Source organism: Bison bison, unplaced genomic scaffold (genome assembly GCF_000754665.1).
Source record: "Bison bison bison isolate TAMUID 2011002044 unplaced genomic scaffold, Bison_UMD1.0 scf7180017864038, whole genome shotgun sequence".
NCBI classification, from domain to species: Eukaryota; Metazoa; Chordata; class Mammalia; order Artiodactyla; family Bovidae; genus Bison; species Bison bison.
In genome coordinates, this window is record NW_011494610.1 from 1088375 (window position 1) to 1104440 (window position 16066).

The 16066-nt window shown below is 48.9% G+C and overlaps 1 protein-coding gene across 1 annotated transcript; it reads right to left on the reverse strand.

Annotated features, from left to right (window-relative positions):
• Positions 1-7627: 7627 nt before the first annotated feature.
• Positions 7628-13151, reverse strand: TP53RK (TP53 regulating kinase). The gene is made up of 2 exons (XM_010835054.1): positions 11399-13151; positions 7628-8710 (listed from the first exon to the last, which is right to left on the reverse strand). Exons 1-2 carry the CDS (start codon positions 11679-11681, stop codon positions 8232-8234), a joined length of 762 nt encoding a protein of 253 aa, XP_010833356.1. The 5' UTR covers positions 11682-13151; the 3' UTR covers positions 7628-8231.
• Positions 13152-16066: the final 2915 nt, after the last annotated feature.

The window sequence follows — 16066 nt, forward strand, 5'->3', positions numbered from 1 at the left end:
GTGGTAGGAAAGTGCACTGGCTCCTTGATTTTTTTTTCTCCAACATCTAGGCTGGGCTTGTATGAGGGAATTCAATTCAGTAAATGTTTACCGAGCACCCACTACCTTCCAGGCGCCAGCGCAAAAACCAGGGCTGGAGCAACAAAGCAAACACCACCTTGGCCCCCAGGGTGGCCAAGAGGCAAACGAGCAAGTGAATGGAAATGGGAGCAGGTGCTCGTGAATGGGTTGGAGACAAAGCTGGGGAGGCAATGGGGCACCTTCTGCACAGGATCCTCCCGGAAGACCAAGTGGAGTCTGGGAGAGACTGGAAGGAAGCGAAGGCGGTGGCCACGTGAGGAGGTGGGAGGAACAGTGTGGCAGGCAAAGGGAACAGCAAGTACAGTGGCCCCGAGTCATCGGAAGACAGTTCCTCCAACGACTGCCTATTGGAAGAACTGCGTGACTGACCCAAGTGAGAAGAGGGGGTCAGAAAGGCAACAGGGTGAGGGTGGGTGCAGGTGGGTCTCTGGCCCTGAGGGAGGTGGCAACCCTGGAGTGTTTTGGACAGAGGAATGAGTGACATGATATCAAATGGCCTTGAACAGGATTCCCTAGGCTTCTGTGTGGGAACAAGACCAAAGCGGGTGAGGCAGAAGCAGGGAGTGTGGTGAGGAGACGGCCAGAATGGTTCAAACAAAAGAGGAGAAGGTCCAAGTAACAGGATGTAGGTTTTGTGGTTGAGGTGGGGTGTGCTGGGTGGGGGCACAGGAGCTAATTTCTGTGTCCTCATGAATAGGATTTACTTTTGCTAGCCAATGTATATTCATAATTTCTGGCAGATCCCCTGAAGAAGTGAACGGCTACCCACTTAATATTCGTGCCTGGAGAATTTCATGGACAGAGGAGCCTGGTGGGCTACTGTGCATGGGATTGCAAGGAGCTGGACACAATGGAGCAACTAACACTTTCACTTTTTTTTTTCCAAGAGAAAGATTCATTTATTCTAAGTGTGCGTGCAGTTGGATGAAGTTTTACAACAAATCCACCCAAGTAACCAGCGTCAAGACGGAGAAATGGAACTTACCCCTCCCCCCGCAGAAGCCCCCAGAAGCCTGTTCCATGTCTCTACCCCTCCTCCAAGGGGAGCCACTCTCCCAGCTTCCCGATTACATTCTGGAAGTAAAGCTAAGAGGATTCACTGCTGGGTTGGGGAACGGGGTGTGAGGATGAGAGAGAGGAGTCAAGGGGAGTCATTTCCTATGATGGGAAGCTGGGTGGGAGCAGAGACCAAGGGCTGGAACCAGGAGTTTTTTTTTTAACAGACTGCATTTGGAGCTGCTGGTGCAATCCCTGGAAAAAGATAGAGACCAGCTTATCTGGGGGCTGCAAATTCAATACTTACAGGGATGAACAGCACGAGGGGGAGAAGGTCTGCAAGTAAGAAATGCTTCACTCTCCTCTTAACTGCATCATGAGAAGAGCAGGATGAGCATGGGGTTAATTGTGGCCAGCAGCCAGCCTCAGAGCCAAGGGGCAATAGGGCAGGGTGGGGACTGGCGTAAGCTGGCACACACAAGCCCTCCTCACTCAAAAGGGGAAGTGCTGGAATGAGGGTCCAGTGTGGCTGGATCTCCTGATGATGTTTCCAGAGAAGTCAGATATCTGGATGTTGCTATGAAACCATCCTAATCATTTAACACTGGCAACCAAAAAGACAAACACTCCATGGACCCATCAAACATGTCTACAGGTACAACAACCAGTCCGATCCAGATGAGAACCTTCATTTTACAGATGGGGAAACGGAGGGCCAGAGAAGCCTGGGATTTTTCCTAAATTCAGAGAGGAAGTTAGTGGAGAGATGGGCCAGGCGCTGAGTGGGCCGGATCTCAGGCCACTGGTTTAACCTCGTTCACCACTGCATTTAAAAGCAGGCATTGTTCACACAGTGGGCAGCTGCACAGGCACCCATGCCAGGCTGCACAACATGGCTGGGCTGCTGCGCTGCTGAGTCTTGCGGGCAAAGCAAGTGCCCAGGTCCAGTCTTGTGCCACCTAGCTCCTGGGCACCACTGCCCCTTTTGGGAACTGCCATGGCCACCAGGACCCCAGCAAAGTCACTGCTACAACAGGAGGCAACATCAACAGTACAGGGAAGAAAAAGCAAAGCACGTCGCAGCAGCTGAAAGACTTTTCAAAAATATGGTGCTCTTGGCGTGTCGCTGCACACTGGAATCTCATTAATCTCCTGGGGCATGTGTTACATGGTTGTTTCAAGCAGTGCGGGCATGTCGGCCGTCCTGCTCAAGCTCGGGTTTAAAGAGTCACTGGTCCAGTCAAAAATGGCAGCTGGCACCAGCCCCTTCGTGGGAGCGTAGGCCACCCACTCACACACACCCATGAGGATCAGTGTTACCTTAGTTTCCTGGCCCTTGACTGTCAGATATTTTTGGAAAGTGAGAATTTTTAAATTCCCTCCAGCTGCAAAGCCTTGATGAACTCTTCAATTGTGGACCTGAAAGCCTAATTCTTTTAAATGACACATTTTGGGTTGGCTTTATTAATAGGATGTAGGGTTTGTGGTGGTGGTGGTGGGGGGAGGGCAAGGGCTAATTGCTGTGTTCTTGTGAACAGGATTTACTTTTGCTAGTAAAAATTCAGGGTTTCAAATCATTGTAATTTTGGGGGGGGGCTTTATTAGTTTTGGTAATGCTATTCATCACAGAGCTTGTCTGCATAACTGAAAATGTCAGCAAAACACCACCAATGAGTTGTCATCTCAAACAGTCAGCTAGGAAATATTCTTCTGGAAGGCCATTGCTGAGGGTCTGCCTGCAAAAGCCTCAGGGTTTTAATGTTTGCTCAAGTTCTTAACGGACAATGGTTCATCAAGCTGGTTTTTAAAATTCTCTTTCCTCCAGTATTTGTTGTCAGGCTGCCTGCAGCTTAGCGTGCAATATTGTGCAAAACAGCTACCAGTGCTACAACTAATGAAGCAGAATTTAAGGCTTCACAATATGTAATCAGGATCTAAATTAGCATCAACACTTTGACAACCATTACACTTGCTTGGGGGGAAAGAAAAACAAATATTTCTGGTATGTTTCATTAATCCCCCCAAACACCTTCAAATCTGGACATGATGGGGCCTGCCTCAGCTGGTTTTTCCCAAATTTCATTAAAGTAGATCAGAATCATTTGTCTCTGTTCAGGTAAAATAGGAAACTTCGTCCAATACTAATGGCATCAGTTGGCTTTGGACACCTGGGTCCTCAGAGCAATCTGGATACTGCACTTATACGGAAAGCTGAGGCAAGCTTGGCCTAACTGACTCCATCTCAGACTTCAGACATTCCAGAACTACTGTCACGAAGTTTACATTGTGTTGCTACTTATATTTTTTGAGTTAAAATTACATATTAAAAAAAAAAAAAGATTTTGCGTCATTCTCTAAAAAGGGGAAATTACTAGCAGTTGCTGTAATTGGGAGGCAACTGTGAAATAAGAATACAAGCCCAGGAGGGGCTGAACCAGTTTATCAGCTAAAGGGGGTGTGACCCGAGGCCCCTTGCTCTCTGAGAGGGACATTCCTTAAGAATAGAAATCTAAGCACACAGACCCAAATTGAGACTTTCTCTTGAAATAGTCAGGAACAGGCAAAGGAAAAGGAATTCCTCCCGTGGGCTTCAACATCAGTGACCGCTGTGACCAGGCTCCTGCAGGGCACCTGTTAGGGTAACCAGTGTGCCCTGCCACCATGCATGAGGGCTTGTGTTTATCTTTTCTGGCTCCCAGATTTATTTTCATTTTGGGGGCTTGATTAACTACATTTGTGACAATAAGAAAACTAAAGGAACTATAAACTGACCAACCTGGTTTTACTGAGATCTGACTATCGACAGTTTCCTAGTTAGCCCATAAAAAACCCTTATCAGTTATTTCAGTTAACTTTTATAAGAATCTCTGTGGGACAAATTCTCCACTTTCAAGATCTCTAAAGTGGATCCGTTATACCCCTGCCCCCTTAAAGCAATTAAAGTGAAAGTGGAAGTCGCTCAGTAGAGTCTGACTCTTTGTGACCCCATGGGCTACACATCCATGGACTTCTCCAGGCCAGAATGCTGGAGTGGGTAGCCTTTTCCCTTCTCCAGGGGATCTTGCCAACCCAGGGATTGAACCCAGGTCTCCCGCATTGCAGCCAGATTCTTTACCAGCAGAGCCACAAGGGAAGCCCAAGGACGGGGTGGGTAGTCTATCCCTTCTCCAGCCGATCTTCCTGACCCAGGAATCAAACTGGGCTCTCCTGCATTGAGGGTGGATTCTTTACCAACTGAGCTATCACCAAAAGGTTTTAGATGGCATCATCAACTCAATGGACATGAATTTGAGCAAACTCCAGGAGACAGTGACAGATAGGGAAGCCTGGTGTGCTGCAGTCCACGGGGTTGCAAAGAGTTGGACATGACTTAGTGACTGAACAACAACAGGTTTTAGCAATTTAAAGTTGGAGCTGCCTTTCTGGGGTCTAATTCCAAGGACACATGTACACAGCAGAGCCAGACGGTAACACCAGTGCCAGGTAATTCCTCTCGAGGACAGGACTGGAGCTTTTGTGTTGCTGTCTTTATGTGAACAGTTGGCTTTGGGTTCCTAACCACCTTCCACAAGGAGCCTCCCTACCATTCAGATCCCAAGTAATGCCTCTGCAAAAAAGCCGACAGGAATTCCTACAGCTTTAAGGGCTTAAATCTCAAACTTTGATTCTGTGTTTGGAGAAATGGGAGTGGACTGAAAGGGCAAGCAGGAAAACAAATTACCATACCAAACAGCTATTTGTTCAAGGCATAGTTCTCTTCTAAGCCCCGACTCCTACGGCCAGTGGTCAAAACGCAAGAGAGTAACTGGAGAGTAAAGTGAAAGTGTTAGTTGCGCAGTCGTGTCCAACTCTTTGGAGCCCCATGGGCTCTAGCCTGCCAGGCTCCTCTGTCCGTGGAATTTTCCAGGCACGAATACTGCAGTGGGCTGTCATTTCCTTCTGAGGAGAAGAAGTCAAAAGATAAGGGAACTAGAGCATTAAGTGAATTCTTCAGCAAAGTGTACAAATCACTTGTAAATTTACATTGCTTTCACGGAACTAGGGGAATAAAACTGATGATCCATTTAAAAAATGTAATGAAGAAATAAAAGCAGACATTGTTGATGGGGGTGTGTTGGAGTCAGAACTTAGAATTCTCATACTCCTCTCACCTTCTGTAAGATGCAAACTCTTCCCCCAGAGCAAACTCCAAAGCTTTTCTCTTCTGTCTTATTGGCCAGAAAAAGGTCACACACCCACCCCTATCTCAGGGACTGAGCTTAACTTTCCTGGAGCCACCTGCACCTAGTAAATACCTGGACAAATCGAGGAATTGTCCACAAGGATTAAGGGGGTTGGCTTTTAGGAGGCAACAGACGTCTGGCACAACCTCTACCGTACAGGCTGATGACTCTGGGCAAGGTGTTTCCTGCGAAGATCAGGAAATGGATGCTGGGTGGCGAGGGCAGAAACAGTAATGAATTTGCTCTGCCCCCTTTTACAGTGAGGAAGGGAGGCTGGAAGGGTAGGAAGTTTAACTTCTTTGCACCCAGAATGACAGAAACTTGCGACCTCTGGTGGCAAAGGAGAGCCACTCCACTGGGTTCAGGGAAAGGGGAATTGGGTCCTTTGGAATTGCTGGGCCCTGAACTCAGGACACAAGAGGAGATTCCTAGTTCTCAAAAAGAGGGTTGGGGGCAGGCCCTTATAAGGACATGGGCACTCACTCAGTCAGGGTCTCCATCGGTTGGTGACGGCGGGGTTAGGAGTTAAGGATGAGTGCAAGGCCAGAGCAGTGCTTGCCTAGGGTCCCCAAGACTCAGTAACTGAGACAAATATTTTAATGTGATATTTTAAACAAATCAACCTGGCAAACTATGGGCCACAACCAGGCGCCTGTCTGTTTAAAGGAAATCGTAAGGGAAGCGGCATCAGGATCCAGGCCGACTCCTCAGTTACAGCAGAGACTACAGCCCACGGGCCTTACCAGCGCGCCCACCTCCCCGAGGGCAGCTCAGACGGTTCAGGAGCACGCCTGCATGGGCCACTCGCCAGGCCGGGCTTGGGTAACTGCATTCCGTGGCCCATGGCCCAGCCAGTTCTCCAGATGTGGCCTGTGTCTGAATCTGCGGGACACCTCTATGTCAGCACCTTGCCCTGCTCTGCCACTCACTCACTGTGTGACCTGGAGCAAGGCTGAGTTACTCTGTGCCTCACTGCCTTCCCTTGAAGATGGGGCGATGTACACAAAGAACCTAACTGCTCAATACAGTTAACTGATGTTGCAAATGGGAGCTTGAATCCCAGCTCTGTCGCTTACTGCGATCCTAGCACATCATAGGCCACGTTGCTTAGTGTTTCCTTATCTGTAAAATGGAGGTTTGAACCCCTGTCTGGGGGGCGGGGGGATTCCAGGGGGAATTCACACAAGGCTGCTGGTGCTGTTGGCTCACTGATGCAAAGCACAGGCCGTCCCCTTGTGGAGGTCGAGGGATCTGGGATCGCAGAGCGTTCCCTAGCCTGGCCTCTGTGAGACACTGAACTAGGAGAATCCACTGATCCCCCCCAGGAAGGCTTGTTCACCCTTGTTTCCCAGCCTGGACTGAGGAAGAAGATGGAATGTGCCTCCTGGGAACAGGCAAACATCTCTCCAGTCTCTGGTTATCTCCTTCTCCCCGCCTGCAGAGGCCAGTTTTTGCCTCCCTGTTGCTACCGACACCTCCCCCAGCTGCAGGCCAGCGTGTCACGTAGCTTACCATCCACCTGTCGACCATCATCACAGGCTCAACCTTCTCGCTGCTCTCTTGCCTTCACTCTGACTCCGTACAGTCTTTCCTCTACTGATGCCATCCTTTCACAACACAGATCAGATGCTCCGTTTAAAACTTCCTGAGTTGCGTTAAGAAGAAAAACCCAACCTCATTACCAGGCCCAGAATGACCCAGCGCGTACCCACTTCTCTGATTTCACTTTCTGCTTTTCCTTGCTCGGCTGCCAACCAGTCCCACTGGCCTTGCTGTCCCTTAAGGAAGTTCCTCCTTTACCAACTTGGTACACCATGCTCCATCGCCATCTCTCGGTTCTCTGGTGCGTCTTAGCGCCAACGTCACTTCATCAGAGGCTTCTCTGACCACTCCTGCCCCTCGCCTGCGACGCACATTCCTCGAGGGCACCTGGGATCTCAGCATCCTTTACAGCCCTCATCACTGTCTGAAACCGTCTTAGGTACTTAGTTTGTTTCCCGAGTGGTTCACGCCCCCGGTCTCCGGGGCCTGGCACACAGCGAACACTAGGTATCTGCTGACGTAACGCCTGCACACACGGGTCAACCATTCCCGCCACGAGGCAGAGATTAGCCATATTAGCCGTATAGTACAGGAGGAGACTGGGGAATGAGCCTGCAGTCTCGTTGAGAATATTCATTGAAAAAATTATGGTCAGCCTCTGTGGCCTTGGAATTCTTTGAAAAACAGTGTGATATAATGCCAATACATAATGTAATAATTTGAAGACGTGTCATAGCCAGCATCTCATTTCTTAAAGGGTCAATGGAGTTAAGCAGCATTTTTCATTTTTACCATATTCTCAAAAAGAACTGTATTTTACACCAAAACCTAGTATGTACTGTTGTCTATATACACATTTGAAACAAGTTTCATAAAACAATATTTATAATACTACATACAATGCACTTTAACATTTTCTAATCTCTGATTCCATTTCATTTTTTAATATGCTGGTTGCATCCCACTGTACTGGTTTCAAGAGGAATATGTCATGAACACAGCAACAAAAAAGGCTGGGTTAGAGAGCTAATAAAGATACACAGCCACCAACTGAGGTTCTGTCCTTGTCTCACCAGAAGGACTGAAAAGTGGTTCAGTGTGGTTCACTGGTTCAGTATGTGGTTCAGCATTTTGTAACGTCACGCCCTTCAATCTGAGGTGTATGCCTTACAACTGCAGAGAAAGCCTGAGATTTCTTCTGAATGCCCAGTTCTGCCAGACATATACAGAGTGAGAACAGCCAACGGCAGGTGATAATGCCTAACAAGCACAATCGCAGCACTTAAAATTACCTGATCATCTTTATTTAGGTAGGATCTCATACTCATAGCCTTCCTTCAAATGTACCGTGAACAGTGTCCTGCCTGTGGCTGTCACACAGTGATTCTTCTAGCCCACCATGGATCTCTTTCTCCCTCTGAGGCGCACCTCATCTAATTTTTTTAACACTGGTTTGGACTTTCTGGAGGCGGCGGAGTAGCTCTTCAGAAAGGCTTCAAACACAGTCTCGGTGTTGGGATGGGTACTGAGGAAGGCCTTCTCTAGGACATACAGGTCAACTCCCTTGTCTTCCGGAAGTGCTGAAACGAAGCTCAGCCCAAAGTCTATGAGTACAATGTTCAGCTGCTCCAGGGGGGGTTTCAGGAGCATGTTGGATGTGGTGAGATCACCATGAATGAGGTCTTCGTCGTGCATTCGAGCCAAAACCTGCCCGATGGTCCTGGCTAAGTCCAGGAGACTTTGGGGAGATTTTTCAGTCTCCAGAGTGGATTCAATATAATCTCGAACAGTCACTGAGCCTTCGATTTCTTCCATAAATAAGCAGTTGGAAGCATAGTCCACAAAAAAGACTACTGGGGCACATATTCCTGTAACCAAGATATAAGGGGTCATTGAATTAGATACTTTTTTTTTTTTTCTTAATAGCTTAATTTTCTAGCTCAGTCAGAAAAATTTTCCAGTGTGTATCTGAACATTTTGGGGAAAAGATTTAGGAATGCTGCAGAAGGGTACAGCTTTCCTTCTCTGGAAGTTTCTCCTGCCGGACTATGCTTAGACCACCCCAGCTAAGGTCAGCACAGCCAGGGCTCCCTCCTCCCTTCTACCCACTGTGACTGAACTTCATTTGTCATATTTGGGCTTCCCTGGTAGCTCAGCTGGTAAAGAATCCATCTGCAATGCAGGAGACCCCAGTTCAATTCCTGGGTCAGAAGATCCAAAGGAGAAGGGACAGGCTACCCACTCAAATATTCTCAGGCTTCCCTGGTGACTCAGCTGGTCACGAACCCGCTGGCAATGTGGGAGACCTGGTTTTGATCCCTGGGCTGGGAAGATCCCTTGGAGAAGGGAACAGGCTACCCGCTCCAGTATTCTGGCCTGAAGAATTCCATGGACTAGAGTTCATGGGGTCACAAAGAGTCAGACACAACTGAGCAACTTTCACTTTCCCTGTCATGCTGCTGCTGCTGCTAAGTCACTTCAGTCGTGTCCAACTCTGTGCAACCCCACCGACAGCAGCCCACCAGGCTCCCCCAATCCTAGGATTCTCCAGGCAAGAATACTGGAGTGGGTTGCCATTTCCTTGTCCAATGCATGAAAGTGAAAAGTGAAAGTGAAGTTGCTCAGTCCTGCCCGACTCTTAGCGACTCCATGGACTGAAGCCCACCAGGCTCCTCCATCCACGGGGTTTTCCAGGCAAGAGTGCTGGAGTGGGGTGCCATTGCCTTCTCTGATACTTCTTCCCTAAAATACAAATCAAAGTAAACAGCCAGAAGGGTAAGCACCATTAGTTATATGTTCAAACATATGAAAGCAGTTTCCTGACAAGGACAGAAGCAGGAGACCAAGCAGCGTGCTGGCCTAGAGACGAATCTTTACAGAGAGGAAAGAAAGTGAGTCGCTCAGTCGTGTCTGACTCTTTGTGACCCCGTGGACTGTACCTACCAGGCTTCTCCGTCCATGGGATTCTCCAGGCAAGAATACTGGAGTGGGTTACCATTTCCTTCTCCAGGGGATCTTCGCGACCCAGGGATCGAACCCGGGTCTCCCACAATGGAGGCAGATGCTTTAACCTCTGAGCCACCAGGGAATACAGAGAGGGAGGACAAGTTCAAATCCCAGCTCCCTTCCTTATTAACTGTGTATCTGTAAAGTCACATGCATTTCTCTAAGCCTCCATTTCTGCTTCTATAACATGAAAACAGTACTACCAATAATCCAATAACTTCACTGAATTTGAAGATTCAATGACTCTTTACTGAATGTCAATCACACTCAAGACACTTCGAGATACTAGAGACAAATGTGTAGAGATACAGCAGAAAACAAAGCAACCGGGATCCCTGCTTAAGAGAACTAAGCTCCTGGAAAGGGTGAAAATAGGAAATACGAACGCATGCATAACTTTGCAAATCCAAGCAAGGGCAGAGACAGTGTGCTTGTTGGCAACTGAATTTCTTCCAGATCTCCCAGCACCTAACAACGTCTTGGTGTACAGTTGATGCCTAAAAAATCACCAGTGAAAGAAACAAAGGTAGAAAGTGTAAAAGTGAAAAGCCAGTGTTTCTGAGTCAGAGGGATAGGGGGTGAAAGCTTACTAACTGTGTAACCTTGAGCAAGTTACTTCTCCCCTCTGAACTTTGTTTCTCAACAGAGGCAAAGGTTTATGGTCATGGTGCAAAACAGTGTTTAGTCAAGGCTATGGTTTTCCCAGTAGTCATGTACGGATGTGAGAGCTGGACTATAAAGAAAGCTAAGCGCCAAAGAATTGATGCTTTTGAATTGTGGTGTTGGAGAAGACTCTTGAGAGTCCCTTGCATTGCAAGGAGATCCAACCAGTCCATCCTAAAGGAAATCAGTCCTGAATATTCACTGGAAGGACTGATGCTGAAGCTGAAACGCCAACACTTTGGCCACCTGATGTGAAGAATTGACTCATTTGAAAAGACGCTGATACTGGGAAAGACTGAAGGCAGGAGAAGGGGACAACAGAGAAAGAGGTGGTTGGATGGCATCACCGACTCAATGGACATGAGTTTGAGCAAGCTCTGGGAGTTGGTGATGGATGGACAGGGAAGCCTGGCATGCTGCAGTCCATGGGGTCGCAAAGAGTCGGACACGACTGAACTGAACTAGACTGTGTGAACCCAGAGACCCTGGCTCCTGCGCAAGTACTTGTAACTACATCTGCTTCTTAAAAGTAACTAACAGTGATCGAAAGTTGAGATTGTACAGATGGGGAAACTGAGGCTCGGGGCAGTTAAAACACACGCTCAACGTTGAGTAAAGGTGGCAGAGTCGGGAACTGAACCAGGCGCCAAGAGCTCCGGGACAAATGCTCGTCGTTACAACGTCAAGTGGCTTCTTAAGAGTTAATGAAAAGAAGGATGAAAGGAAGACATTTCTTAATGGAAAGCCGTGAAGAAGGTACAAACAGAGAAACTGAGTCAAATCTCGCCCTCCCCCACCACCCCGCAGCGCAGGGGAGCCCCTCACTTGCGTCGCCCGGGCCCCGGAGCCTCGGGGGTCCCCCGCATCCCCAAGCTGGGCCGTCTTACCTGCGCGGCGACAGCGGAGCAACGCCCGGGCCTCCTGCACCGTCCGCCGCCGGCTGAGCCGCGCTTCCAGCGTCGGGTGCCGGTAGCCCTTGGGGAAGCGGTGCTTCACCACGGCCGCGCGACCCTGGAAGCGGCCGCGGAACACGCGCGCCTCGGCGCCCTGCTTCACCAGCTCCAGGCCGCTCAGGAAGCGGCTGTTCCGCTCCCGGGCTGCGGCCAGCGCTTCGGCCGCGGGCGCCAGATCCTCGTTCGGCTTAGAAGCAGCAGCGTCGGCCGCCGCCATGTTCGCGTTTCCGCGTCGCCGCTCGGAGCTCTTCGGCCGCCTCCGGAAACTGTCGGGGCTGCTTCGGCTCGCTCCGAAAGTTCTCGGACCTCTTCGGCCTCTCTAATGCCGACCCTTTTGCCTCCTGGAAGTGGTTCCTCCTCCCAACCTTTCGGCTCTTTTCTGAGCCGCCTGATCTCGCCACTCGGCTCTTCGGCTATTTCCGTACACCCTCGGCAGCTCTCGGTGAACCGCTCTTTCCACTTCTCGGCTCTTTCCGGAAGCCCTTCGTGACTCTTGCGGTTGGCTTTGGTGGCGCCACCTCTCAGCTCTTCGGCTATTTCCGGAAAGCTTCGGCGTCTCTTTGAAAAACCTCTCTTGGACTCTGCTCTCAGGAATCTATCTGGATCCTGGGAAGTTGCACGTCACAGTCCCTGAGTTTCATACATACACAGGGAAGGTAACCTTTTCAAACATCAGACCCTTTGTTTTGTACTAATGTGGTTTCCAGCACCTTTCTTCAGTTCAGCCTACTTGAAGCTCCTATAGAACCAATTCTATTTGGTTTGGAAAACCCAGTTTCCCAAGTTTGTAGTTTCATTATCATAATTCTTAGTGTCCATATGATCATCTCCATGGTTCCCAAATCTGTCTGAACTGCTCTGTATGGTTGTTAGCATAACTGAGGCCATCTTGGGTCTGTACAGTTCCTTCTGTCCTTCTGCTCACCCTACCTATGGCTGTTCTGTGTAATAAATCTCTTCTCTGTCATCAGTGATTTTTAGGTCCAGGTGGCCTCTATGCTTTGTTAGCCTCCAAACGACGAAGACCTTTGCTGATGTACTCTTGGTTCCTGCAAAAACTAGTTACGCATTCATAAATCTTGACTTAGGAATGCACTTCCTGTTTCCAAGCATGTATCCCTAAACCCTAGGTTAACTATAAAATTGTCTCAGTGGCCTCTTGAAGGTTCAAAGTGCAGCTGCAAATGCTTCTGGATCTCTGTCCACTTGATTCTACCCTGTAAGTTACCTTATAATAAACTTATCCGTTGATTATATGGAGCTGCCTACCTTGTTTTCCATTCTCAAGATACCTTTTCAGTTTGGAGGGCACTTTTTGTTTCCTCTAATTTCCAACACCCTCCTTTGGAAAAATCCATTGTGCAAACATATTTAAAAGTCCCAGGCTTGCTATAGTCAGACTGGTTCTGACTTTTACCATAGGAAATCTACTTTAAAATCTTTCAGTGGCTCCCTGTTGTGCTTCAGACAAAGACCCATGAGATCCTGCATGGGGCCCTGTGTCCCTCTCGCAGATTCATCTCCCACCAAACTCCCCTTTGCTCTGGGATCTTCAACACATTTGCCTTCTCTCAGTCTCATTCTTGCCAGGCTCCCTCTTGCCATGGGGCCTTTGCAGCTGCTATTTCCCACATCAAAAGTGCTCTTCCTTCTCTTGGTTGCCTAAACTCATCTAGGCATCTTTCCATTTCCAGCTCAAATGTTACTTCCTCAGGAAGCCCTCCCTGACTTCTCATAGGAGGGAAAACCCAACTTAATAATTCCTGGAGTCCCTGTGAATCTCTCTTTTGTGTTGTCTTTTTGTTTGCTTACATGACTACTTGATTAGTGGCAGGATTTAGTTCCCCACAGATTGTTAATCTGAGGGCTTTAGTTCCTCCCTGGCTATTGCCTGGAGGCCACCCTCAATTCTTGCCACACTGGCCTCTCCACTGGGCAACTCACAACACAGCAGGTGGCTTCATCAGAGTGAGTAAGTGATCAGAAGAGGTTGAGCAAGATGGAAATCACCATCTTTTATAACCTGATCTCTAAAATGACAAATATTTTAGAGTACACTTTTGCTGTATTCCCTTTGTTAGAAATGAGTTACTAGCTCCTGCCTCGCCTCAAGGGAAGCCATTTTTTAAAAATAATGTTTATTCTTTAAAATTTGTATTTATTTATTTTAATTTTCTTGTGGCTGTGCTGGGTCGGCCTTCGCTAGTTGCGGTGTTGTGGTGAGTGGCAGCTACTCTCTAGTTGGGGTGTGTGGGCTTCTCATCGCAGTCGCTTCCCTTGTGGTGGTTTCTCCTGTGGTGGAGAACGGGCTTTAGAGCACATGGGCTCAGTAGGTGTGGCCCGTGGGCTTGCAGTTTGCCCCATGGCATGTGGAATCTTCCCAGACCAGGGACTGAGCCCACGTTCACTGCGTTGGTATATGGGCTCCCAGCCAGTGGACCACCAGGAAAGTCCAAGGGAAGTCATTTTTGAAGACGCCTACCAAAATGCCCAATTAGAACTTTTTCTTTCTCATTTGGGGCAACCAGTGAAAAGAGATTCTCTATTCTCTAGAAGAGATAGAACCCAGCAGCAGACTTGCAAACATCTTCCTGACATAATGCAAGCCATGAAGATCAAAGACTTCCTGCCCTTTTCCATCGTATAATTTCTACAAGTTATCTCAGGAATGGAACAGCCTAAGCTTTTCTGTATGTCTCCTGGTGACAATTCCAGATACGCACGTGAAGGAGGAACTGTCACGTGGCAAAAGCCAAGAGGCCTCCTTGGGTTCTTCTTCATGCCAGAAAGGCAGTAGAGCTTGATGGAAAGAGTGTGGTTTTCCCCATGAGCTTGACTTCAAGATCAGCTATATACTAGTGTGTGTCCTTAAGCACTGTTGATTCCATGTATTGTTTATGATGCAAGTTACTTTAGTTCCCTTTGCCTCACTTTCCTCATTCATAAAATGCTCCTCTCCTGGTCCGTCTGCCCTCATCGAGTCTGTCTGCCAACTTTTCTCCAGCCCCACTGCTATCACTTTAGTCCACATCAATGTCACCTTTTCACCCTGCAACAGCCTCTAAAGGGTCCCCTGTTTCCACTCCTGCTCCCTACAACCTGCTGCTGCTGCTAAGTCACTTCAGTCGTGGCCGGCTCTTCGCGACCCCATGGACTGCAGCCCACCAGACTCCCTCATCCCTGGGATTCTCCAGGCAAGAACACTGGAGTGGGTTGCCATTTCCTTCTGCAATGCATGAAAGTGAAAAGTGAAAGTGAAGTCTCTCAGTCGTGTCCGGCTCTTAGCGACCCCATGGACTGCAGCCCACCAGGCTCCTCCATCTTTGGAATTTTCCAGACAAGAGTACTGGAGTGGGGTGCCATTGCCTTCTCCCTATAACCTGCTGCTGCTGCTAAGTCGCTTCAGTCGTGTCCAACTCTGTGCAACCCCATAGACGGCAGCCCACCAGACTCCCCCATCCCTGGGATTCTCCAGGCAAGAACACTGGAGTGTGTTGCCATTTCCTTCTGCAATTCATGAAAGTGAAAAGTGAAAGTGAAGTCGATTACTTGTGTCCGACTCTTCGAGACCCCATGGACTGCAGCCCACCAGGCTCCTCCATCCATGAGATTTTCCAGGCAAGAGTACTGGAGTGGGGTGCTATCGCCTTCTCCGTATAACCTGTTAGAACTGCCCAGTTATTTCTGTGTCAGTTGGAATAAAGTCTCATCCTGACCTCGGCCTCCCAAGGACTTAAATGATCTGGGTTTGCCAACACCTACCCTGGACTCTGGGCTTCCCAGGTGGTGCTGGTGGTGAACAACCCGCCTGCCAATGAAGGAGACATAAGAGCCTTGACTTCGATCCCTGGATCGAGAAGATGCCTTGGAGGAGGGCATGGCAGCCCACTCCAGTATTCTTGCCTGGACAATCCCCATGGACAGAGGAGCCTGGCTGGCTACAGTTCATAGGTGAAGAGTTGGACAGAGACTGAAGCGACTTAGCATGCATGCGTGCACCTTAGACACTATCGCCCCCTGTGCTCCAGAAACTCTGGCTTCATTTGTTTTTATGCTGCACAAGCTCCTCCCTGCAGGGCCTTTGCCTTTGGTCTCCCTTCTGTCTGGAAGCCGAGATCTTAGCTCAAAAAATCCCCTTCCCACCCCCAGCTAAAGCAGCCACCTGTGGCTGTCTAACCCAGCACCCTAGCTTAATTCTCTGCCTGGCCTTCATCACTAGATGGTATTTCTCTGGTTCTTTTGGCTATTTATCTTTCTGCTTCCCACACCAGAAAGTAAACTCCACAGGAATAGAACGAACTGTCTTTCTGGTTCTCCCAGCCCATCCTCAAGACATAGGAGAGTGCCTGAAGGCAGATGGGAGGTGTCCAAACCTAAGTGTTCAATGAATGGAACATGAATCCGTGAAAGCCTGAGCGGCTGAAGTGGGTGTGTGTCAGTGCGGATGTACACACGCTCGCTGGAGAGGCCAAACTAGCGTGGATCGCAGTGATTCTGACTCCTTTCCTCTAGGAGGACAAATTGTGGGCTCCCCACCCGCAACCGGGATGACGGTGGGTGGGGTCCCAGCCGGGCCGGGCGAGACTGGCGACGTCCCGAGCG

What these genes read in the sequence shown, in the direction of transcription:
- TP53RK (XM_010835054.1), bottom strand. Translation starts at nt 11,681, where the DNA reads ATGGCGGCGGCCGACGCTGCTGCTTCTAAGCCGAACGAGGATCTGGCG. An exon ending in GCTCCGCTGTCGCCGCGCAG is followed by an intron (nt 8,711 to 11,398) that starts GTAAGACGGCCC and finishes TCTTGGTTACAG; the next exon opens with GAATATGTGCCCCAGTAGTC.